The sequence below is a fragment of the Lepidochelys kempii genome, chromosome 1 (genome assembly GCF_965140285.1).
Source record: "Lepidochelys kempii isolate rLepKem1 chromosome 1, rLepKem1.hap1, whole genome shotgun sequence".
NCBI classification, from domain to species: domain Eukaryota; kingdom Metazoa; phylum Chordata; order Testudines; family Cheloniidae; genus Lepidochelys; species Lepidochelys kempii.
The window spans coordinates 56,767,520-56,793,469 of record NC_136380.1 but is presented as its reverse complement, the minus strand read 5'-3'; the positions used below and the strand labels follow the sequence as shown (position 1 = coordinate 56,793,469).

The following is a 25,950-nucleotide window of genomic DNA, read 5'->3' as shown; positions in this document are numbered from 1 at the left end:
AGAATGTCATGATTTTACAGTGTAACAAAACATTTCACCATTATGTGCAAATATGTTTAGAGATCAATGAAAGCTGACCCAGATGTACCTACATAGATTCTGAGAGTTCAAAAAGTGTATTATAGGTAAAGCAAATGAAAGGTAAGACTCACATGAAGTGAAAAAGAAACCTTGCATATTCCACCTTACAAGATTATTAGGTTCTCAGTTCTTAAGAATGAAAGGACAAAGTACCTAAATTCCATTGCCAAATCCATCAGGAAGTCAAAAGTATATATGCAGGAAGCCTAAAGCCATAGGACCTGGATTTTAACCTGAGAAGTCTGATATTAGACCAGAAAGGAAACTAGTCTATTTAGGTAAACTAAAAGACTTGTGGATGGAAAGGCCATTCTTCCGAGATCAGAAAATGATCCAATCTGATTTCTGCTTTTCAAGCTGAGAAGTTTATCAGAATGCCTGTGCAAAAAAGATCTTGTCGTACTGAGAACAACTTGATTGCTCTGGATGCCTCCATTTCCACATACAACAGCTCCATCTGTCATAATTCATTGATAAAAAAGGGCCAAGTAGATCCCTATCAAGGTGCTAGTGCCACGTTCCTGACTTTGTTAGGAGATCACTTTCAGCCTCCTCTATTCCCTCACAGACAAATTTCCCTAACTAACTAGGGTTCACAAAATATACCTCCCAGCTGGCCAGATTAGCTTCAAATTAGTGGAGGTCTACAGACTACCATTTCCACTGGCCTTGAAATTTGTGGTCTATAATAGGGAAATCATTCGTTTATATTTGCTTTCCTTTGTCTCACTGCCTGCTGTCAGCCAGTAGCTGAAGGAATAACGTTAGTTTCCTCAACTAGTCTGGAATTTTCCTTCCAGCAAGAACATAGAGACATATTTATGATGTATATCCCAGTACCACCTAGGAATGCAATCAAGGGCCAGGAACCCACTGTGTTAGGCACCATGCAGACAAGTAACAAAGGGAACAGCCGCTGTTCCAAACAACTTGCATAATCTACAAGGTTCCAGGTAAGAAACAAAGGATTGAAGATTGTAAACTGGCACCATAACATATGACATTTGATAAAGCAAAGCAGAGTGTGAAATAACTGAAAGTTCAAAGTTGTAATAATTTTCAGTATAACAAGGAGTTATTGTCCTCTGTTTTTCATGCAGCAATCAAAATGTTTTAGTATATATCTCTGACAAAAAGAGGGACTGAAAGGTGGAATCAGAAGGTTCTGTAACAATTGTGTATGATTTGGGCAGTTAGGGAATGAGAAAGTGTAACTTGAACAGCAAAACTGAGTAGAAAGAGCAGGCTTTGCACCAGTGAGGAAAGGGTGAACGGGATGTGTGAAAAGAACATATGTGAAAGTAAGCTGAAGAAAGAGGGTCAGGGACTCAGAGCAGAGAAAACCAGACAACACAAGGAATAAAGAAGCAAAGGAGTACTCTGGTAAAATCAGATTCCCTCTTACTCCACTGAATATAGACTGCTGTCTTATATCTTTTGAATAAACACTTAAATTCATCCTCGTATGATAGTAACTCATTCTAGTGAGGGATAAAATGTGTTCAAGGGTCTGATACTACCACATACTGTAGTAAAATAATGGATTTTGGATCTCCATGCCTAATTTAGCAGAAGAAAGAGCTCCCTCCCTCTATAGATATCTTACATCATAATCATCATCTGTAAATCCAAGTCAGCTGTACAACTTCCACCAAGTATCTGGGGTGGAAGAAGCATGGTAAGGAAGAAACATACACAAAGCTGTAGAAATGCCGAAGTCCAGAACTTTGCAATAATATGGAGAATCTTCAACAGTGAAATAAAAGTAACAAGAACACAGTAAGATTAATGCAAGCACACTTTACAACCGAAAGCATGCAGATTTGATTGAGGAAACTGGGGAATTACTACTTTACTTCCCAGATCTAAAATAAGCCTCAAAAACTTAGTCTTGTAGGAGATGACAAAAATATTGGGTATAAAATACTCTACCTTCTTGGCTTTAAGGAACTGACTTGATCATCTCAGTATGAAAAAAAATGAATTTTTTTTTAGAAAAGTCCTCCAAGAGGTAACACTGAAAAGGGCTGGAGGCAGAAGTGGATAGAAAAGCCTCAGAGATTTAAAGGATCAAGAGGCAAAGAGTCTAGGCAGCTACCCCATCTAACTAGGTTTATTGTGACCATCAATGTGGAATCTTGTCTTGTTTTTGCTTCATATCTCAACTGTCAAACTCACGGATGTGGTATGTAATCCCTCTGCTCACTATTGAGGGGGTAGAGACGCTGAATATTTAAGACATCTTTTCTTCCAACTGTTTGCAGGCTGTTTGAGTCAGATAGGCATCAACAAGAAAAAAGTCTAAATAAAAATAATATCCTGTCAATTAATAATCATGTTTCACTTCCTCAGTAATGTGTAATATGACTACTAGTTCTTTAGTAATCTACAGTTTACCAGGAGAGAAGGGTAGACAGACAAATATCTAATGTAAAGCAACATTTACTTTTTGTTCAGGCCTTCATTTTGTATTAAGCAAAAGAAGTACAAACTCAATTTTACTTCTGTCTACAAGTCATCTCAGGAAAATTTAAAATAAAGACAGAAAAATTATACTAGCAGGACATAATGGATGCATATTTAAGTGCAAAAATAAAATGAAAATGAAAATGAAAATGCAAAGTTAAGGTTCTCATAGGATTTTATAACGTTAACCCTCCCACATTTACAAATATTGCGATTACTAACTAGGCTACTGAATGCAAAGCTAAATGCTGTTGTACCTACTATATGTATAATATGGGTGAACTACTGTCTCCATTAACCTTTTTGTTTTATCTAACCTTACTGTATTAACTAATTTTGCATTTAACAACTCAAGTGAGGTATGAGCACAAGGTACACATTTAATACTCTCATGTGACTTTCAGAACAAATTACATACTGTTTAGTAGAGCCACAAAGTCCACAAACTTCTGCCCTCCAAACACTGATCAACATAGTACAGCGAGCCAATGAATGACTGTTATTCTAATAAAAACAAATTTTGTAAGACAGTTGTTGGTGTATCTATCATTTCTTGGATCAGATCAATGTCACAGGGTCACCATCACTAGTCTGAGAAATTTAACAAAAAAACCAGAGACGTTAAGATAGTCCTTATGACTTTCATATTCTGTACTTCTCTCAAGTTTCAGTAGTCTTATTAAAATCAGTGACTCCTGTAAATATTGTAAATTAACGGTGACAAGCTTTCTATTATCGCATTGATCCCCTAACACCACAAATTATAATTTGAAGGTATAAGTAGTGAATCAGGTGACAATGTCTCTTTAAAACCTCTGTAATCAAATTAAAAATATATCACTACGATGACCATGTATGATGCTATAATTTTGCTTTGTAATTGTATAGCTAGCCAGCAGAGGGAGCACAAGTTAACAAACAAAAAGAAAAGAAGTACTTGTGGCACCTTAGGTGCATCCAATGAAGTGAGCTGTAGCTCACGAAAGCTTATGCTCAAATAAATTCATTAGTCTCTAAGGTGCCACAAGTACTCCTTTTCTTTTTGCGAATACAGATTAACACGGCTCTTACTCTGAAACAAGTTAATAAATATATCCCCAGAGCTGTGATGACCATCCAGATACTTAAACAAGGACCTAAATTAATCAAGGGCACATTTTACATAGCACTTTTCATCCACGGATCTCAAAGCACATATGAGATAGGTAGGTTTCAGAGTAACAGCCGTATTAGTCTGTATTCGCAAAAAGAAAAGGAGTACTTGTGGAACCTTAGAGACTAACCAATTTATTCTGACCTTGGAAAAGTCATTTAATCTTTTTACTTCTGTTAATGCATTGTTTAAACAATGCTTACCTATCTCATGGCACCTTAGAGACTAACCAATTTATTTGAGCATAAGCTTTTGTGAGCTACAGCTCACTTCATTGGATGCATACTGTGGAAAGTGTAGAAGATCTTTTTATACACACAAAGCATGAAAAAAATACCTCCTCCCACCCCACTCTCCTGCTGGTAATAGCTTATCTAAAGTGACCACTCTCCTTACAATGTGTATGATAATCAAGGTGGGCCATTTCCAGCACAAATCCAGGGTTTAACAAGAACGTCGGGGGAGGGGGTAGGAAAAAACAAGGGGAAATAGGTTACCGTGCATAATGACTTAGCCACTCCCAGTCTCTATTCAAGCCTAAGTTAATTGTATCCAATTTGCAAATGAATTCCAATTCAACAGTTTCTCACTGGAGTCTGGATTTGAAGTTTTTTTGTTGTAATATAGCAACTTTTATGTCTGTAATCGCGTGACCAGAGAGATTGAAGTGTTCTCCGACTGGTTTATGAATGTTATAATTCTTAACATCTGATTTGTGTCCATTTATTCTTTTATGTAGAGACTGTCCAGTTTGACCAATGTACATGGCAGAGGGGCATTGCTGGCACATGATGGCATATACCATATTGGTGGATGTGCAGGTGGACGAGCCTCTGATAGTGTGGCTGATGTTATTAGGCCCTGTGATGGTGTCCCCTGAATAGATATGTGGGCACAGTTGGCAACGGGCTTTGTTGCAAGGATAGGTTCCTGGGTTAGTGGTTCTGTTGTGTGGTATGTGGTTGCTGGTGAGTATTTGCTTCAGGTTGGGGGGCTGTCTGTAGGCAAGGACTGGCCTGTCTCCCAAGATTTGTGAGAGTGTTGGGTCATCCTTCAGGATAGGTTGTAGATCCTTAATAATGCGCTGGAGGGGTTTTAGTTGGGGGCTGAAGGTGACGACTAGTGGTGTTCTGTTATTTTCTTTGTTAGGCCTGTCCTGTAGTAGGTGACTTCTGGGAACTCTGCTGGCTCTATTAATCTGTTTCTTCACTTCCACAGGTGGGTATTGTAGTTGTAAGAATGCTTGATAGAGATCTTGTGGGGGGTGGGGGGGAGTGAGAAAACCTGGATTTGTGCTGGAAATGGCCCAACTTGATCATCATACACATTGTAAGGAGAGTGGTCACTTTAGATAAGCTATTACCAGCAGGAGAGTGGGGTGGGAGGAGGTATTTTTTCATGCTTTGTGTGTATAAAAAGATCTTCTACACTTTCCACAGTATGCATCCGATGAAGTGAGCTGTAGCTCACGAAAGCTTATGCTCAAATAAATTGGTTAGTCTCTAAGGTGCCATGAGATAGGTAAGCATTGTTTAAACAATGCATTAACAGAAGTAAAAAGATTAAATGACTTTTCCAAGGTCAGAATGATGCAGTAGTGATCAGGCATAAAATGCTGGTGGTCTGAGTTTTAAGTCCCTTGTTCAATCCAATAGATCACAAGACAGCCATTCACAAACACTGTAGGAGCATTAGTCTTACTACCTTCACAAAATTCTTTTTAGGCTAATTACACATTCTACCTACATAAAATTTTCCCCACTTGTCTCAATGGCATACAGTAAATTTTGCCTACTTCGGTAGAGAATTACTGGGTGCTTCAGATGGCTGCCATCTTGTACCTTAGAGGTAGCTGCAGTACAGTTTTGATTAAATGATCTGTGTATATGCAGTTTGTACAGTCAGTCATTCTGTAGTGCAATTTAGAATCTTTGGACAATAAGGTGCTAAATATATAAGTGAAAAGTGACACACAACATGAAATAGTCACCAAGTGGTATTACATAGCAGAGCATATGTACAATATGAGACTTCTGATAATCTCCGATCAAAACAAACTCAGACTCATAACTGAAATATATCATTCAGTTAGAGAAACAGCATTTGTTCTCCTAGTTTTTATGCTTAGAAACAGACAACTTCATGAAAAGGTTGCTATATTCACTATATAAAACATTTGACAACTTTTCAAAGAGAAACTCTAAAATGGTCAAAAAATGGAACAGCTCTTGCCCCCTTCTTCCTCCCACTGACAGGTCTGAGGAAAATTGGCAAATAACAGAGCAACAAAATGCAACCCACAACTGTAAGATACTTTATAGCTGAATGTTTTGATCCTTCTGACACAGTACATTAATAAATTCAATAAACATATTACATAAGAACAGCCATACTGGGTCAGACTAAAGGTCCATCTAGCCCAGTATCCTGTCTTCTGAGAGTGGCCAATGCCAGGTGCTTCAGAGGGAATGAAGAGAACAGGCAATCAAGTAATCCATTCTAAATAAGAATTAGAGGGACACTATCAAGGTTTGTAAGACCCCAAAACAAAGGACTTCTTCCTTCTGATTAGTCTATGGTTACCAGAAAACCAGTGAAATCATGCTGTGACAAATGTCATGAGACTGAAAACTGAGAACCAGAGGGAAAGGAATTTGTATTTTCAATAGTCAAAACTTTGTTTTTAACAAAAATTTAACACCAATGGCTAGCAGTCAGAAGAGAGGAGCTACCTTAAAAATTTAGCAATATGCACAACCTCTACAATGAATCGGTGAAAGCTCAAAAAACATCTTCTGAGACCCTCTTTTTCCCCCCAAGAAGTCCTCCAGCAAAAACAGGAAAGATCAAACATGACATTCCTAATTATATTTTTAAAACACCCAAAAGTTTCAGACATTCTTGAAATACCATAAGGCAGCAAAAAGGTCCCAACGCGAGTTTTCAAAAATCTCTCTGCAGTTCATTTTTAAACTAGCATTTTTCTAGTTTTGCCTGAGTTTGTAAATTTCTGAAACCAAACAGTAATACACACAATTACCAGCACATCAGATCTATCTTGAACTGTGCAACTGGCTGCTTAATGGAACATTTTACTGGGGGTGCTTGGTGCCACATTATCAAAAGTTCATAACTTTAAAATTTTTCTGAGCTCACAAGTCTAGCTAAGAAAGTGCTGCTTATTAAGACTGTTTAGCTACTAATTGTGAAACTTCAGCCTCTTTAGAACTGTTTAAAAAGATGGTCATTTTGTTTTACACAAACTAGAAAAATGTTTATTCTCTAATAACCCCACAAAGCCTGATAAGCTTTTGCTCAAACACAAAAAGGCCAAGCACAGAAGATTCAATACAAAAGGTACAACATTTTTCAGTGTATGTTAATATGCACGTATAGAGATGGGGGAAGAGGAGTCTGAATCAAAATGGAAGCACACATCTCACTGAAAACCAATGGGACTTGCGTTCCTAAGTCCTACAGACCCTTTTAAAAATCCCCCTGCCACCTAAAAAATCAAAATGGATCAGGGATATAAGTGAGAGGGAAATTAAGTAAGAGCTAATTTAAGTGAATTGTAGCTAAAGGATTATATAAACGATTTTAACTTTTTGGATAATAAACTTTAAAGTGCTATAAGTTAGACTACTTCCTTGATAAATTTAGAGAAATAATAAAATCCTTGAATCCTGAGCAATTTGTGATAATCGGACCAATTTTTAAAGGTATTAGGTATCTGGTGGGATTTTCAAAAACACAGAGGTTCCTAAAACTCATTAATTTCAATGGATATTAGGCACCTAGATGCTTTTGAAAATCCCATATGATGCCTAACTACTTTAAAAATCCTTCCCAATATCATATTGCAGGTCACTATCAAGTAAAGGCAAGAGCATTGAGCTAAGTACACCTAGTGAAGATCAGGAAATAAGAATAACGATCGAGCAGTTCTGTTGTATTAATTTAGTATCACTTTTGATTAAAACCTAGAATTCTCAACAAAACTATTGCTAAGATGTTTAAGATTGGGTTGCACTACAGAAAATTAAAAATTAAGTTTTGCAACTAAAATCAAGAATGTCAGTTTAACGGAAAATATTATAGAATGACAGCTACTGACAGTACATCTAATTTGCTTAATTTTTTTAAATACAGAAGTAACGATTTGTGAGCGAATGTACTATAAAAATGGCACTCTTGTATTCAGTTTAAAACTCATCATCCAACTATGGTACTGATTCCTGCTTACTAAAATGCAAAAGAAAAAAGTATGCACAGCTAGTTGCAGATTAAGAGAGAAGCCCACACACATATGCTAGTGTAATCACTTAGAAACTGGGATTCCCTGCCCCCAGGTCTTCTCAGTGGCCTAGTGAATGTACTTAAAGTTATTTAGAATCTAGTCATATTTCTGTCTAGTTATAGTTTTGATTACAACTGTTGTACAAAAAAAGTAAAATCATCAGATTTAAATTTTGGGCCTAGATAATACCCTTTTTATAAAGAGTATAAGTAAAAATACCTATTACCTTCCCCCCACCCCCAAACCCCTCCTCCAAAATTAGCAGCTTTACCTTTAAAATCTATCCCAAGGAATTTGGATTCCCAAGCTAGTTTTAGTCATGTGTTCTAAAGACATCTGTAAAGAGCTTGATGCAAATCCAAAAACAATTGGCTTCACTGGGCTTTAGATCAGATCCTTAATTATTGCATCCTTTTTGTTTTACTGGGTTGATAATTCTTTCCACACTTACGATTATTTTTTAAAATGTACCCTATGAAATGGAGAAGGATTGGGTGAGAAGAGGTATCCATATTCAGGTCTTAACAATTCTCCTTAAATTGTGCATTAAAATAAAAATTGGATCACTCTCCTTTCATCTAGGTTAACATAACATACAGATTCCATTTGAAGGTTTTTTGGTTTTTTTAAAGACATGCAAAGGAGTTGACTAATGTCACTAATACAACAGTGAATAAATAAAAATGAGACCAACAAATATATTGCTAAAGAATGCCATTAAGAAGAAGAGGTAGCAAGGTGTGGAGCTAAATACAGTGTGACAGAGCCAACATCATCACTAAAATCAGTGAAAAAAAAATTGAGCTTCTACAAGAAAAGATATATTCTTGTGGTTAGGCAGGGGACTGGGAGTTAGGAGATCAGGTTGTATTCCCAATGGGACCAAAGACTCCTGTGTGACCCCGAGCCAGAGTACTGAGAGTTCAATTTGTCAATGTTTGTAAGGCAGTTTGAGATGCTTAAGTGGAGGGGCAAGAAAGATCCAAAACATCATGTCCTTGCTAGATTCCACAAGCAAGCACTCCAGCAGCAGTGCCAAAGAGAATTTGGCACTGGACTTGAAAAGGAAATTGGATTAGAAAAGGAAAAAAGGATGCATGGATGGAAGTTACTGTATTTTGATTACTTTATATTTAGGTATATTTTTAAAAAGAATATAAAAAACACCCCCATTACTGTCATAATTCTGTACATGCTATATCTTGTCTGATTTTTTGTAACTGTGTACTCCACTTGTGTACCACTAACGTACTATTACAGTATAGTTACATAATGCTATCATTCACCGGAGACAAACAACAAGGTATACTAATGTATATCAGCCATAGCCTTTTAGGAGGTGATGTTATCCACCGTAAGGCTGATTTTGAGCAACTTTCTTCCAGGTCTTCCCTCTGGAACCTGAGCTACATATAACATACTCATTACCCAAATGCTTTAGGTCTACTCCAAGTGTATTAAAGAGCAGAGACTCGGAAGATGCTCATATTTAGTACTCTAGCTCATTTAGACAGCAAATTTTGATTTACATGAAAAAAAGAGGTCAGTCACTTAGATTCACCTCAACTGTTGCTGTTCTGGCTGAGTTCCACACAGTTCTTTGACTGCAAGGAACGGTTGTTCACATAATATATGGGAAACTCAAGATGACCCATCCACAGGAGTTACCACACCAGACAGATATTAGTATGTTGCCTCTAGCAGTAGCCAGTAACTCATACCACAAAGAAAGGAAAACCCATTAACAGATCAAGGCAATTGTGAGATACTGTCAATTGAAGATGACTGGGATGGATACAGGAAAAAACTTAACACTTGTAAAGGCAATTATTTTATGCCCAGAAAATTCAGTTTTATGACTCAGGTGAAAACATGAGGTCTTGTCAACAATAGGGCATTTAAGCACATTTGAGCTGTTAGTTACAGCTAAACATATTTTCAACCTGCCTAGTATGTGTTTGGAACACATATTTATTTGGAAACCATAGTACTAAGTGTGACAGAGTCTATACCACACTTTCTAGTAGCATAGCTGTTTAAGAAAGCCTCTGAAAGCCATGTAACTGTGCTAGTTATCACCATGTTCAGAAGATGTTTGTCAGACATAGCTCTGCCAAATCCATGCTTGACAACCATTTTAGAACAACCATTGTAGCTAGAATAGTCGTGGCTTGTAGCTTGGATAGGACCAGAATCTCACTACATATTTTCCTTTTATGAAAGGTAAAATGCAATCAGGAAAGTCTTACTGCCTTGCTCCCAAACACAAGGGCTCAATTTATTCTTGTTGATATTAATATCCATGCTATTAAATACTAGTGACTTTCCATTTATTTGTAATAATAATTCAATTTAGGACACTAGTCCAGAACTTGAGAGACCTGGGTTGAGAGACCTGCTCCACCACAGACATCTTGTGTGATCTTGGGCAAGTCACCGTCTCTATGCCTCAGTTCCCCATCTATAAAATATGGATTATACTATTAACTATCCCACAGCAGTGTTGAGAGGATAAATATATTAAAGATTGTGAGGTGCTCAGATACAACAGTAATGGGGGATATATACATACCTAGAGAGACAGAGATAGCTGTACAGTAGATTTTTTTAAGGGTCTAGTACAGTCAGGAGCCAAGGTCAGAGTACAAAACTCATTAAACATTTCCCAATTTAATTTGAATATAATGTTTTAACAGTGAAGAATCTACATGTCTACACACTTTTCAACTAAGGTGGGATATAGCAGAGGAAAATGACTTACACAGCTATGGTAAGATTGTATGAAGTTAAGACTACTGATACGCATGTATCCTTTGAAAATACTACAGAGAAATTACACATGGTGACCAAAAATAATGGAACTGTCACTGGTGAAGTTACCTTTAAAATAAGAAATCTGTTGAGATATAGGAAAGATTTGCTCTAATTGCATTTAGAAAGGCCACCTTCTGTTCAACCCACCCCAAGAAAAACTGTGATACTTAAAATGAGAGGAAGACTGACCTACCCTTTAGGGAAAGAACTAAAATTAACTCCACCATTCTCATGTCACTGCATACAGAATGTACAGCTTGATATGGCCCTGGATCACCCAGTTATTAAAATAGCCAGGCATACCAAATGTGTTCTCAGACTGCTGAATAAATAACAGAACAATGGCTGAAAACAACTGAAAACATGCCCAGATAACACAAGGTCAAAAGGCAACAGCTTGAATTGGAAACATGTTCTTATAAAGGAAATTTGTACAGAACTGGGAATACTGTGTGAAATGAGACATATTGTACAATTTCTCTTCCTACTAGTATTCAAACAAGTAGAATTTTGTGTAATGTATCTTTAACAGAAGAGGGATGGGATGGAATCACAAAGTTTCACAAGAGGTAACAGTGATAGTTTTAACTGTGGACAGGAGAGTTCTGAAGTGTGTAATAGTAGCACCTCCCCGTAGCCCCCAAGGAGAGGGACAAACAAAGCACAATACTGAGCAGGATTTATCCAGATCACTTATTTGAGGTATATGAATTTTTTCAGCGTCTTCCTAATTATACTTGTTGCTTTTATTCAACTTGCTTTTACTTACCTGACACTTGCTCAGAAAATATTTCACTAAACTCAGGGTATAAGAAAGGTCTGAATTGCAGCCTTACCAGTCAAGGCTTAAGCAAAAACCTATTTTTCTTCCAACCCCCTTCCCTACAGTATATTCCTGCCTTTCTGAGGGCAATTAGCTCTGATGACTTGCAAATGGGTTAGTGGAAAGGCAAAACTATTAGTATTGATATATCCAAGACACAGGGTGCAGAGACAAAGACAGACAACAGGGGATTCAGTTGTCCATCCCAAGGTGTACTTTTCCTTTAATTACAAGTACATACTTAAGATGTACATACTTAAGTACATGCCTCAAGATTCAACATGATCAAAGCCTCATTGATATATGAATATCAGGAAATACCTCAAATAAAAGATACCTCCTTTCCACTCATGGAACAGGATGATAAGAATGTTTTATATCAATGAAAATAAGGTAGACTTCATGCAACCTTGTTTACCAGGATGAGTCTTACTTTTTAGAACTTCCTTTAAAAACACATTAAGCAGCCTAAGGCTAGATAAATGGCATACATGAACGTGGCTCAAAATCTAGTCACCACTTTAGATATTCATTCATTTATTCCAGAGTAAAACAGGTCACTTAGCTGGGCCCAAGCTTTGGGTAGAGATCTAAAACTAAGCATGCTTTCTTGCAATGGTCCCCCAGTGGTGTTTACTGCTAACTGATACTGTGGAACAAAAGAGGTATCTGGAAATTTAAACTACTCTAGGAAAGCAGTGGAGGGGATGGCATGCCTAGAGATCAGAAAATAACTCCTTATACCAAAAATACATAATTGGAAGGCAAAATACTCAAGCTCAGTGCATACCACCCAATATGGAAATATGAAAAGGCAAAGATTCCAGCTCACCCAAGCACTCTGTATCCATGCCTTTAACAGAAGCCTAGAGTCAGTTACTGATTGAAGGCTTTGGACGCGTTTACATGAACACTACTTCGTAGACTGTTCCAATTCCATTTAATAGCGAGATTTTGAAGGACAGAGAATCCTTCTGTGTACCTACTGCTATCAATTAACCTCCTTGTTGTTTTTGCAACTGTCAGGCCTTAAAAGTGTAGTGCTCCTGCTTCCTAATGGATGAAGTTCTCCCTAGACTGGGTTACAGAGTTGCTCTGAGTAGAATTTTTTTTTTAAAGAGGTGGGGGAGAGGAGAGAAAAGAAGACGCAGTTACTCTAGAGCAGTACAAGCTTCTATCACCACCAAAGAGAAAAAAAAGAAACTGCCTTTGCAGCAGGACAAGTCTGACAAGGCAGGAAATGTTCGTCTAAACTTGGGTTGCAAATCTGGATGTGCTCTCAAAGCACAGGTCATTCCACTGCAATACTTTTCACCCTTGACTGCCAAGAGATTTATACTTGAAAGATTTTAATTTTTTGTAAGCAAGGGATTGCAGACAAGATAACTACATTCTCTACCCCTACCCAAAGTCATGAGCTCCAGGTCACATGATCCACAAGCCCATTAAAGACACTTGCCATACCTTCGAACAGCCCAGCAGCTTTAAGGACATCTAGCCAGAACCCACCTCTCCGTGACAACACACTACAAACCTCTACAATCAGTAACTACAAATCTGCAATGTCAAACACTACTATTTAAGTGACTATTCAAAGAAATCAAATCAAACTCAGCATGACAACTAGCGAAAAATGAAAAGGAGTACTTGTGGCACCTTAGAGACTAACATGCAAATTAAGACATGATATAGTGAGGCATTATTTACAACACCTCACTCAAAAGATGTTTAGATAAAGTGGCATTATATACATATACAACCCCTTTTACCAAAGTGACCAAGTTTGTGACTTGAACCTCAATTACCAAATATATTAAATTTAGGTTACTCAGTGACACAGGTGTGAGGAGCCACAGATGGAAACAATTCCAACAATTTGGACAAAATGAAGTCTTTCCACAAGCATAAATAAGATGCCTCTCTTACACAATCTAAATGTTCTACAAATTAGTAGAAGTTCACATATTTAAGCCAAAAATACTGATCCTCTGCCGACCAATGTGAAGCAAGCTTTATTGTGTAAACATTCCAATGATCAGAATAAATAAAAATCTCTTGCATCTACAAATAGCTTTAATGAAAAATTAAGTAAAAAATACTCGAGTAGCGATCAATCTAAAATGAGGTTACTTGAGAGAAGCTTGCAAATTGGATAAAATTTGGATAATTGGGTTGTTTAAAAACATCCCATTATGTGCACAAAACCTCTCAATGTACAGGATGATAAATCTCTTTACAGCCTTTGGCTTATTCCAAAATGGCTTGAGATAGCCTTCATGTATTTAAGATTCAAATCTGATTTTAGGTTATTTTCTGCTTCAAGGTTTCTTTCCCACGTATTTGTAAATACTCAAAATCAGAGCTCACCAAAATTTTTCAGCCAAAACTTTTTTCAGCAAAAAATGGATATAGTGACACCAAAATTTTGCTAATTTGTTTTGATTTCACCAAATTGTTGGGGGGTGGGGGGACACAAAAAAAAACTTCCAAAAGATTCAGAACATTTTGTTTCAACATTTTCAGAATGCAACATTTTGATTTTTTGGTTTGAAACCACTTTCTATTTAAAAATTCTCAACAATGTAATTAAAAAAATCAAGTATTTAAAAATGGTCAAAAATGAAATAAAACGTTTCAATTTTGACAAAACATTTTGTTCAACTCAAAATTTTTTTGACTTTTTAAATTGCAAACTAATAAATAATGGCTATTTGTCCAGCTCTACCTGAAATGCACTGAACAAAATTAGGAAGACCTTTGCCAAGAACAAGGATGTTGTGTGGTATTACAGTAATTTTTCATGGAATTTATATTTTATTCCATGTAATGTGTTATTTAGTGTGAAGAAGAAGAAGTTTCTACTTTAGAGAAAGTCCACTTTGATTATAGGAAAATATTCTTTCAGAAATTTGTAATCTGGGCTGTCTTTTGTTACAGTAAGTCTGCTCTTGAAATTCAGTTCACATCTCATGGGTCAGTTTCACTGAATCAGCCGCATACTTTAGAAGTTTGATTAAAAGCAAGGTACATCTGTAGAGATACTGTGTTGGTGTCTGATAACAGAAGTTTCTACCCAAAACATGAGAGAAAATTTCACGCTGGTGAAAATTTGAAAAGGACATCATACAAAAAATGTTGTTAGCTTGAAACACTCTTGCCTTAGTACTTTGTGAAAACATTTGTTTAAACAAGCACATTTTCTCTTAGCATGCACCTCATACTGTACTGGTCCTGCAGTAAGAGAGCATGGTAATGACCCACTCACCACAGAAATAACTGTTTGCAAGACAAAGTGCGCTAGGCTGCACAGAATCAGAGTTTTAGTGACTTAAAACAGATCCATCAGATTAAATCTTGCAGCACTATTGTACTTTTCATTTATATGCATTAATTTTTACTATTTTGGTGTTACATACTTTACAGCTTCAATAGTTTATGGTTTCACTACCAAATTCAACAGTTTGCAGTTTGTCAAGATAGGTATTTAGATGGTCCACTACGTTTCTGCTGCATTATTTAGGAAGTTACATACTTCTGTTTTCCATTTCAGAATTAACCACAACTTCAAACACTAGTAGTATTAACCTATAACCAGTTACAGCAAACTGCATTTAATATTAGTGATATTTAACTTTATCCATTAAGTTAGGTAGCCACAATTTATCTAGCAATCACGAAAAACCATAGTGACAAGATGCATCACTGTATTGCAGGAGGTGATTGAGGAAAATCTGCTAATAAGAGGTCTAACAATTCAGGCTAGTGTAAGACAATGGATAGAGAAGCTGATCAGAGAAAAAATGTTATAAAACAGGTCAGTTAGGTAAGTGCAAGCTAGGCTAGCAAAGTTACAAGGTGATGTGATAGGCAGCAGATGTATAAAGTCAATGTATTTAAATGGTGTCTCTACTATACACATTCACATTTAAGCTGTTTTTGTTACTGAAGCTTACCTAATAAAGATCCACAGTAAGGTGCAGAGGACCAGTACCTTTTACTGGTAATATTAAAGGCTAACACTTTCTTTAAAAACCTCGTAAATTCATCTATCAAAACCAGTCTCAGACAGTGAAATACATGAACGAAACTACTCCACTTTGCGAATGCTGTTAGAGCCAAGCAAGGATAAGATATGGCTTAACATCAAATGGAAAGTGTTACACAAATTAAAGGGACACAGCCAACGTTTAAAAAAAAAAATCACATTTCTGTCTGAAAACTTAACTGCAGTAGATGCAAGTTAACCCTTAGATTATAACTTACATTAGGAAAAATATTTTTCCTCTAGTCAGGCCAACTGTTCTCCTATATAGTAAGAGAGTTTCTCCTTTGTTAACAAGATCCTTAAAAAATGAGGGAGCATGAAAATCCTTGTAAAAACACTAACAGGGGTTTATAAATTCAGGATATGTTTAAAAGCTCCTCTGTTAGAAACTAGAACTTTTAAAAATAAATTAGGTTGTGTCCCTTAAAGATCCAAATGTGAAATTATGTGATCGAATACATCTGTGCAAGTGGTAACTCAAACACTGTCATTATCTGTTCATGAGTCGGTACCAATGCAAAATACATATAGTGAATTGAGATATTTGTATTAAGGTCCAAACAGAGGTGATACAATAAAATATGCAGCAGGAGTTTTCCTCAAGTTTAATTTCAGAACAAACATTCAGCCATCAGTCCGATCCAGGAAGTCTGCTGATGGTGAACTCTGGCCAACTTCAAAAGATGTCAGATATAACAAGTGTCCTAGCAATTTAGATAAACAATTCAGAAGTTCCAATTCAGAAGTCTGGTTTAACCAGACTGAATCTCAGTAAGTTTGACACGTCTTGTCATTAGTATTGAAAAGAGGAGCACATTTGTTCTACAACTCAAGTACTAGAAACAAAAGGAATCTGAACAAATATTTTAGAATCTTGCCAATCCAATGGGGGGAGGGGCAGATAAATAATTTAGTGGAAGAGAGAGCCTGATATAATTTCCCAAATGCTTCATTAAAAAATGTTTGTATGGTTCAGGTAGTAGCTTCTCGAATACCTATTAGATCTTGTTTATTTGTAAATCATCCTGTCTTCTGAACCCAAGAAAGAGTAGCTTTAGCTACAGCTAAAGTAGACTGGTTGAGCTATTCAAGCAGTCTCAGTGTAAAAATTTTTTTCTAAGTGTTTCATTAAAAAAATTAGATGAGTAGGAGTAAGCTACTGTCTCCAATATTTCAACAATTGAGTATTCTTACCACCTTTGTCTTTCTGAATTATTCCCATGTCCTTTGCAACATGTAAATTTTAATATGTTTATTTTCAGAACAGTAGTTTAACGGTGGATCTTCCCATTGCTGATGTCAGTTGACAGGACGGCAATATGTATTGCTTATAGGCCAATGTGAACTTCAAGGACCAGTTCAGTCCCAGAAGTGAATTCCAGTGAGCCCACGAAAGCTTATGCCCAAATACATTTGTTAGTCTCTAAGGTGCCACAAGGACTCCTCGTTGTTTTTGCTGAAATTTTAGTCTAATTTATGAAAAAGTTCTAGTCTGATAGTGGTGCTACAATGAGAACTAGGGACTTCAGCAGCACAGGATCTAGCAGAACAAATCTATTTAACACATAGACATCTATTTTTGTAAAGGACACCGAAAAGTTCAGAAAAGATTGTTTAATCATGTGAGTGAATATTTGCATGTACCAGAAACCATTCTCTTCTGCTAAGTCCACCACACATGGAACAGTGTGAAGTATCTGATAAACTTTGTTTAGAAGTTATCAACTTATAATATCTAGAAGAGTAAGGGTGTTTCTGAGGTCAGAAAGAGACCTGGAATCAAAGATCTAAGGACAAGACAGACCAGGCGCAAATGAAAACAATGCAGATGCTCAAAAGACAACAAAAAGCACTCGTTCTTCAACGTATAACCAGCCAATGAGAGCCATGGCATAAACTCAGTTGCCCACTTGTTAAAAAAGACTAAGTGAGCATAGCTGACTCACCCAGGGCATGTAATATTTTATGGATGAATATCACTGCTGTATTAATTATCAATAACCAGGGCAAAGGGTGGATATGGCAGGGGGGGTTTGCACCTGGGAGGGTAAGTTTTCATGAAAACTTCGTAAGGCTGACCTAACAAACTGGAATGAAGGAAAGCAGAAAAACAGGTGAATGCACATAGGCCTATAAGAGGGCAACGCATGAAAACAGACTAAAGAGATTAGCTGTGTGTGTGGAATTGGTACATTTCAAAGTTTCATTACTAGGATTGCATTCAAAAACATGTTTAGGGTGACTTGGTAGTTTAGTGGCAGTGCAACACTTTTTTTTTCCTCCTACACAAGCAGAACATGGTAACGCAGAGACAATATGCTCAGCCTCAGAGCGTTTGGCTGAAGCAACTTATTTCATTCTCTAGTGAAACAAGCAGCAACAGCCTTTCTTCCTCTCAGAGGGCGTTATGTCACAGGAGAAAATAAAAAGGGGAAATGTGAGGCTAAAAAGTGCACAATATACATTTAATATGTGTACCCTCTGGTAATGCTCTCCACTACTATGCAAAACAAAACTAGGGCTGGATTCATAGTCCCAGTCTCTTACTCGTCAGGCCAAGAGCAACTGAGAGTGTTTCTAGGGCATACACTCAACCTGAGGGAGAATGGTAAAGAAGTGCCTCTTTGTTCTACAGTGACCCATACTATTGATTAAAAGGTAATGTTGACACACTCCAAAAGAAGTCCTGTTCAAATCCTTCTGAGCCAGAAGGATGGCAGCTCCAGTACAGGCTGTCAATGAAGCCAGAGCTTTTCAGGGCTTTAATATGAGGGAAACAGATTGAATGATATGGGGGTATGCAAAGACCAAAAGCAGTGGTCTAATTAATGAGTAAAAGAAGATTTGACATGTAAGATTAAACCTCTGCTCCATTTAGCCCAATAGTTTGGTCCCCACAGTGGCTAATAACAAGTGTACTTCAGAGGAAAGCTAAAGCCTCAAAGTGCACTCAACTGATTGTGCACCACTGTACATGGAAGAGAAAAAAATCTTCATGACTTCTGCATGCAATTGGCTAATGTGCTGAAATATAAGGTTTCATTATCTCGATCATAATAAATATACCAAAAGTTGACATGTGTGAACTGGAAAAAAAAAATCAATGCCTACATTTGTGTTTAAAAAACTTGAAGTTTCAGCCTGATATAAAATAAAAACTGAACTAAAGCTGGGTACAAAACAACATCGTAGTAATGGGTTTCTCAATTGTCTAAGCACTGTTTATTTGTACAGTAGCCCTCCTGTTATGTTTTATACTTCATATTTCATGAATAGAGGTTATTTTGCTCAACTAATCATTTGTGGTCTCTGAAAGGGTTTGTCTGTTTTTTTTTTTAAAAGGTTTTCCCCCTGTTTATATTCAACCTACCTGCCCATAGTTGTCTATGCCAGTTACTAATCTATTTAAGTTTAATAAATCAAAAGCTGTCCTTAGAGACTGGCCAAGAGTCGTAAGTCCTTCAGCTTGAAGGTTTTTCAATTCATTCATAAAGGTTGCATGGTTTTCTTTCCAGCCAGCCTGCAAAGAGAAAGGCAAGAATGCTTATCCTTCAGATGTTAGCTATGCACAAGGAGAGCCTTTTCTGTTACAGATTACAAAAATGGTGTCTTCCTCTCTTGCATGCATGTGGTTAAAAAATAACCCCCAAACTACTAACTCATCTTACAAGTAACTAAGAACCTCTTCTGTTCTAAAGGCTTCAAAGCTCCCCCCACCCCTCCCCCAAGCCTTCACGCCCCCTTGTCCCGCACCCAGCAGAATATCAGCGTTTGGTTTCACGGTCCAAAGAGTGAGCCTACAACTTACTGCGGGTCATTGGAATAACCAGAGCCTGGTCCCCGGCAGCGGACGGGGCCGGTCAATGACCTACAGCAGGCTCCCTTCTGATGTGTCATGTGGAGGCTCCGGGTCCCCACGCACGACGAGGGGGAAGCGCCCAGCCAAGGCTGCCCGGCGCGAAGCAGGTACCGCTCCTCGCCGCCCCTTGCAGCCGAACTCGCCTCGGAGTTGCTGTCACTTTTCCTAACTTGAATCAATATCCCCCACAGTCCATTGCTGCTCACACACCGCACAGGAAAAATGTCGGCCATGTTGATGTCAGCGCCGCCGCCGCTGCCAGAGCCTGTGTGTGCCTGTGCGGGGCGAGCTGCGCTGCGCCGCCGGGAGCGCGGGGGAGGGGCGGGCAGCCCGGCCCGGGGGGAGGAGGGCGATTCACGGGGGTTACCTTGATCGCGTGGGGAGGCTCCTCGAAAGTGACCAGCATGTACCTGTCTCCTCTGCTGGCGGGGTCCCGGGCGCGGAGCTGCGGGCACAAAGCGCAGGGTTACCCGAGGGAGCCAGCAGCAGCGCCCCACATGCGAGCCCCCGCCCGGCCCTCCCCAGCCCCGCGCCGGCACGGCGCCCCCCCCCTCGCCGCCTGTCGCAGGCAGAGCCGGTACCTTCATGAAAGTCTCTACAGCGCCTTTGGCTATGTCCAGATAGGTGGTGCCCAGATGGGTGCGCTGGTTCATGGAGGCGGACGTGTCTATCAGGAAGAGTAAGATGGGCATAGTGCGGAGCAGCAGCGGGGCCGGCGGCTACATGGACAGGGGGCGGGGGGCAGACACGGGGGACGGGCGGGCAGTAGGAGCTGTGAGTGCTCTGCACAGGGAGGAGCGCCTCTCCGCCACCCCCCCCCCCGCCCTCCCCTCCAGGGAGCTGCCCTGCTCGCCTTTGTGTGAGGGGCCCGCTCGAACCCTGCACGGGCTGGTTTATGAGGAGAAGGCGGACAGGGCTGCACGGCTGCTGCCGCCGCTGGCCCCCCTGTTGATGTTACTCAGAAGTTTCAGGCAGAGCAGCCACAACCCACCCACCCCGGCACTTTCGCTCTCTAACTGAGGCGCTTCCTCGCTCGCAGCCCGCTTTTAAGGCAGCCTGGGCAGGTCGGGAGCCGCCCCCTACAGGCACGTCCCCAAGCCACGTGACCGCCTTCCTGCTCCGCCATAGGACTCCCGACGACCCGTCATTAGCATATTTAAATCGTGGGGAAAGAGAAACGAGGCGGCTCCAGCCGTTAAGGGAAAGGCAGTTGATGAGCACGCGTTCTAGGGGTGCGCGTGCGCATTGCAGCCTCAGCGAGGGGGAGTAGCAATGACATAGGTGCCCCGGCTGCCTTGTACAGGGAAGGAAGCAACCCCCAGGAACATGCTCAGTGGGGCTGGATGGGGCACGGAGGGGGTGGGGGGAAGAGGGAGCCGGCAGGGCGGGCCGCGAGAAGGGGGTGGGGCCCGCGGGTGCGTAGGCCGGTCTCGGCCGCCAAGGAGGCCGGTACCGCGGCCGGGACGGAGCAGGATGCCCGGCTGCGGGGAGCTGAGGACCCGGGGGTCGGCTCGGGAGTAACGTGCGGGGCCGGGGCTCAAGCGCGAGGACAGTGGGAGCCGCTTTTCTGCGGGGCGAGCAGGCGCTGGAGGCCCGGGAGGCGGCAGGGCCTGGCGCGGGGAGCCGCTCGCCCACCGGCGGCCGGGGCGGTGACTGTCCTCTGCGCGCTGGCCGAGCAGCCCGCTCGGTCCGGTCCACCCGCGGCTCCCGCGTGAGTCACGGGGCGGCGCTTGCTGCTGTCCGCGGGCCGCTCCGGCTCCCGTAACGCAGGCGCCCAGAGAGTCTCCCTCGGGCTGCGGGAAGCCCTCGCTGGGATCCTTCCTGACGGCGACGCAGTCCCCGGCAGGGGCGGGCCCAAGGGGCACCCGGAACAGGGAGCGGGCGGGAGGCGTGTTCACGGGGGAAGCTCCGGCTAGGCCTGAGCTAGAGCGGGGGCTGGGAGCGCCCGTCCGCCCGCATCCGTTCCAGGGGCTGCAGGGACTGGAGGCGGGGTGTGTCTTGCATTCTGCGTGCGGAGGACACTGCCTCGTGGGAGGGTCAAGGGCGGAGGCTTTGCGGGGCGAGTCCTTCTGGGGGAGGCAATTGCCAGGCGTGGGGTGTAGCAACCATGTCTTGGGGAGGGGGGAGTGGGGGTAGATGCCTTTTCTGAGGGCGGCGGGACTCAGTATTACAGTCTCTGGAGGAATAAGCTGGGGCAGTTCTACTGTATCTTTCAGTGTGACAGTCGGTACGTTCAGATTGAGACAGCCTTGCATGCTTGGAGTGCTGTGGTTTTGACCTTAGAAGAACTGCACTTTTCTTCTGCTTCGATCCAGGAGTGCTGGAAGTGGGAGTGCTGCATCCCTTGGCTTGAAGTAGTAATAAAAACTAAATGCATGGTTTTCGCTTTCAGCACCTGCACTGTAAAATATTGTTCCAGCTCCCCTAGTTGGATCTGAAATGTGACACTTAACTTGTCCAATAAAAACAAAACTGCCACCCTACAAGTCACTCAGAGCCCACTCAAAGAACTTGAAAAACTAGCAAGATTTTGCTCCTGTTTAGTTTAAAGAAGCCAAGGCTGTGCTGTTTCTCAGGTTAAGAGGTAGGGCCAGGCCACAGAAGCAAAGATATGATACTTTCTTCCATTTAAAGTGGTGAGTTAAACTAGAGTGAATGCCGGAAGTTTAAGGTAGAATCACAGGACTGGAAGGGACCTCGAGAGGTCATCTAGTCTAGTCCCCTGCACTCATGACAGGATTAAATATTTACAACCCAAGCTGTTTTGTTTAGATTTCAGAGTAACAGCTGTGTTAGTCTGTATTCGCAAAAAGAAAAGGAGTACTTGTGGCACCTTAGAGACTAATCAATTTATTTGAGCATAAGCTTTCGTGAGCTGCAGCTCACTTTAGGGTTTTTAATGTGTGAAAAATTGTGAATAGTGCACAGGCAGAACCATCTCAATTATAAACTGTCAGGGGCTCAGGCTGTCTTACAGTTTGTCTAGACTAGGAAAAATGATAATAGGTTGAGGTTAGGGGATGCATTTTAGCTAACCCCAGTCTAACCTCTTCTCAACCTTTCCTCATTCAGTGCTGAGGCAACCTAAACTTACTTCCAGTAAATCATGTAATGCTGGGGCTGCTTCCAATCAGTTAGTGCAACGTTGCTACCAGTATGCTGGACCCATCTGCTCCCAGCTCTTTCTCCAGCAATTGAGCCTTTTGCTTTTCCTTTCTGTTCCCCAACCCTTAAAGAAGTAGGAAATCAGAGGCTTCTTTTCTCTTCTCACTTGTGAATTTAGCAACAGCTCAGGAGCTGCTCTGTTCCCTATCTGATTTTCCCTTCCTGTGAAAAAATGTACCGGCTCCAGTTGATCTGCTCCCATCACTCCCAAAGAACTAGAAGCTTAGGAATTGCTGTGCTCCTTCCTTTCTTGCCTCCAGAAAAGAAGCCAGGAGCTCCCAGCCTTATTCAGCTCACTTTCCCAGGCTCATTTCAAGCTAAAAAATGGCTGCTTACAGTAACTCTGATTCTTTGAGATGTTTTGTCCACTTAGATCCTGCTATAGATGTATACACACGTCATGTGTAAGAGCAGTCTTTTGGCCACCAGTATCGTGCATGTGTCCTGCACCACCACCCCGCCCCCACCTCTCCTGAAGATATAAATGAGTGGGTCCAACTGTCGCTTAGTTCCTTTGCCAATATAGAATCCTAAGTTTAAAGGACTCCACAGTAGCAACAAAGAAGGGTGGGTCCTGGGATTCATATGGACAAAACACCTTGAAGAATTAAAGTTACTGTAAGGCAAATTAATGATTTTTTCTTTTAATTTTTTCTCACTTAAATCCCACTGAAGATGATTGGCTAGTAGCTGTCTCCCTAAGAAGTTGGGTGCCATGGTAAGACTGTAGGGCTGCACTACTAATTTGAGCATCAGGGCTAGTAACTGTGACTAGAGAGTAATGTTGAGTAAATGTACTGAATTCCAAGTGGCTGCCCTGCAAATTTCTGATAGAGGCATGTTCATCAAACAGGTTACCTAAGCCCTAGCTGTGTATGCTTTAATTTGAGAAGGAGCTAATTTATTTAGTTTCCAGAAGATCTAATACAATCTGATATGCATTTCTAGAGTCTGTGGGTCAAAATAGTTTGCCTTCTAGACCAATGGTTCCCAAACTTGTTTCGCCACTTGTGCAGGGAAAGCCCCTGGTGGGCCAGACCGGTTTGTTTACCTGCCGTGTCCGCAGGGTTGACCGATTGCAGCTCCCAGTGGCCGTGGTTCGCTGCTCCAGGTCAATGGGAGCTGCTGGAAGCGGCGGCCAGTACGTCCCTCAGCCTGCGTCGCTTCCAGCAGCTCCCATTGGCCTGGAGCAGCGAACCACAGCCACTGGGAGCCGCAATCGGCCGACCCTGCGGATGCGGCAGGTAAACAAACTGGCCTGGCCTGCCAAGGCCTTTCCCTGCACCAGCAGTGGAACAAGTTTGGGATCCACTGCTCTAGACCTGTCCCTAAACACTACATGTGTCCAAGGTGACTTTTGGAAGGGTCTGATTCTGTGAAGGTAGTTCTATGTAGGTAGTAAGAGAGTCTTTTCAACAAGTCAGGCATATGGAGTTTTGCTTCTGTAGGAGTCAAAAGAAGTTTGGGAAAGAACATTAGGTGTATATACCGATCAGATGAAAGTCTGAGCTCACTGAGTAAGAACTTTGAGTGAGGTCTTAGAATCACCTTGTCTTCATGAAATATAGTGTAAGAGAAACCTGCCATTATACTTCAATCTCACTCATTCTTAGAGAAACCAACAAAAATGTTTTCTTGATAATAGAGTGTAAAGCAAGAGGGGGCCAACAGATCTAGTCTGACCTTCGTGGCACAGGCCACTAACCCAGCTACCTTTGAATTGAGCCAAATAGCCTGGATTAGACTCAGGTACTATACCCTTCGGGAGACTATTTGTGCTACAGGCAGAAAATAGGAAGGACTGAGGTGCACCAATGCTTGCAACCCCTGCAGTGGCAGGGAATTGATTTGGTGAGATGTACCCAGATGATCCTAGCAAGTGACTAACACCCCATGCTGCAGAGGAATGTGCACCAAAAAAAAAAAAAGTCCCTGTCAATCTGAATTGGGAGAAAATTCCTTCTGGACCCCAAAAATGATAATCAGTATGACCGTGAGGGTGTGAACAAGACCTACTAGCAATGTGAGATGATAAAAGGAACATAGTGCTATAGACACAAATTGGGTTTCTCTGAGGGCCAGGAACATCAAATTGAGCGTGACAGGGTTATATTTCTAGTGGAAATGTGGATCAGATACTTCAGAAATTTAAAAGATGTGGGTGCAAAAATACTGTGTGATCCCAAATTGAGTGGTGATGGGCATGTATTACAGCTAAATATACCTTCTCTGATCTGATGGAAAATCCTCAGCATTTCAAGAAAAATAAAATAATGCAGAATAACAGGAACAGATGTCTCCAACTATTGAAGTTGTTGCTGAGCAGCCCAAAATGAAAGATCTTGCCATTTGGCTATATCAGTTAGCCTTGTAAAAGACTTTTTGCTCTGAGTCAAAATATCTTGCACCTCTCTAGAATGACTCCTGCGTACTGCACTTAAGCAGCTAGCATCTGTGCTGTCAGATGTGCGGGTGATGGGCCTAGGCATAGGCACTAACTAACTGTGGGTGCTCCAGGGCTAGAGCTCCCACAGAAAAAAATAGTGGGTGCTCAGCACCCACTGGCGGGCCCCTCCTCATCCCCTCCAGTGCCTCCCGTGGCCGGTGGGCTCCACCAATCAATTCCTCTCCCTCCCCCCCAGCACGTCCCACCCCCCGCAATCAGCTGTTTGGCAGCTTGCAGGCGGCGCTGGGGGGCGAGGGGACACAATGGCGTGGGGGCAGTGCTGGGCAACACATGCCCCAGATGCCAGGGAGTGGAAGGGGTGGGATCAGCCCCTTTGGGATGCTACTCTGCAGCGTGGTGGACTGGCGGCTGCCTGAGAGAGCCTGGCTGGGGAGGCAGATTCCGCTCCCGGCTCATGTGCTGGGGACTGGGGGTGGGTGAGCCGAAGCGCCCTCACCCCCTCCTAGCAAGTTTCTGGCTCACTTATCCCTGGCAGCCAAGCCTGGGCAGGGAATGGAAGCCACCTCTCCCCAGCCAGGCTCTTTCAGACAGCTGTTGGGCAGTAGAGCAGCAACCAGGAGAGGCTGGTGTTAGAAGTGGCTCCCTCCCACTCCCTGCCTGGGTTTCCTCCCTCCGGGGAGAGTGGCAGAATGTGCTGGGGGTGGGGTGGGGAAGGTGCAGTTGGAGGACAGAGCGTCCCCCCGCAGGTAACATGCAGCCGGGAGAGTGCAGTGGTGCGGGGGGGCTGGCCCACGGGGACATGTGACCTCCCCTTTAGATCATGGCCCCCCAGTATGG

At 41.5% G+C, this 25,950-nt stretch overlaps 1 protein-coding gene across 7 annotated transcripts in view; it reads right to left on the bottom strand.

The window, feature by feature from the left end:
• The window catches only part of INTS6 (integrator complex subunit 6), a 77,600-nt gene extending 56,076 nt beyond the window's left edge, over positions 1-21,524 (bottom strand). For 2 of the 7 annotated variants that reach the window (XM_073343205.2, XM_073343202.2), the window contains exons 1-3: positions 20,123-21,522; positions 19,909-19,986; positions 19,053-19,202 (exon numbers count right to left, since the gene is read on the bottom strand). In XM_073343205.2, the coding sequence (XP_073199306.1) occupies positions 19,053-19,202; positions 19,909-19,986; positions 20,123-20,233 (339 nt within the window). In that variant the 5' untranslated portion in view covers positions 20,234-21,522. The other 5 variants (XM_073343184.2, XM_073343196.2, XM_073343191.2 and 2 more) reach the window with 4 other exon arrangements.
• Between the last annotated feature and the right edge of the window lie 4,426 nt (positions 21,525-25,950).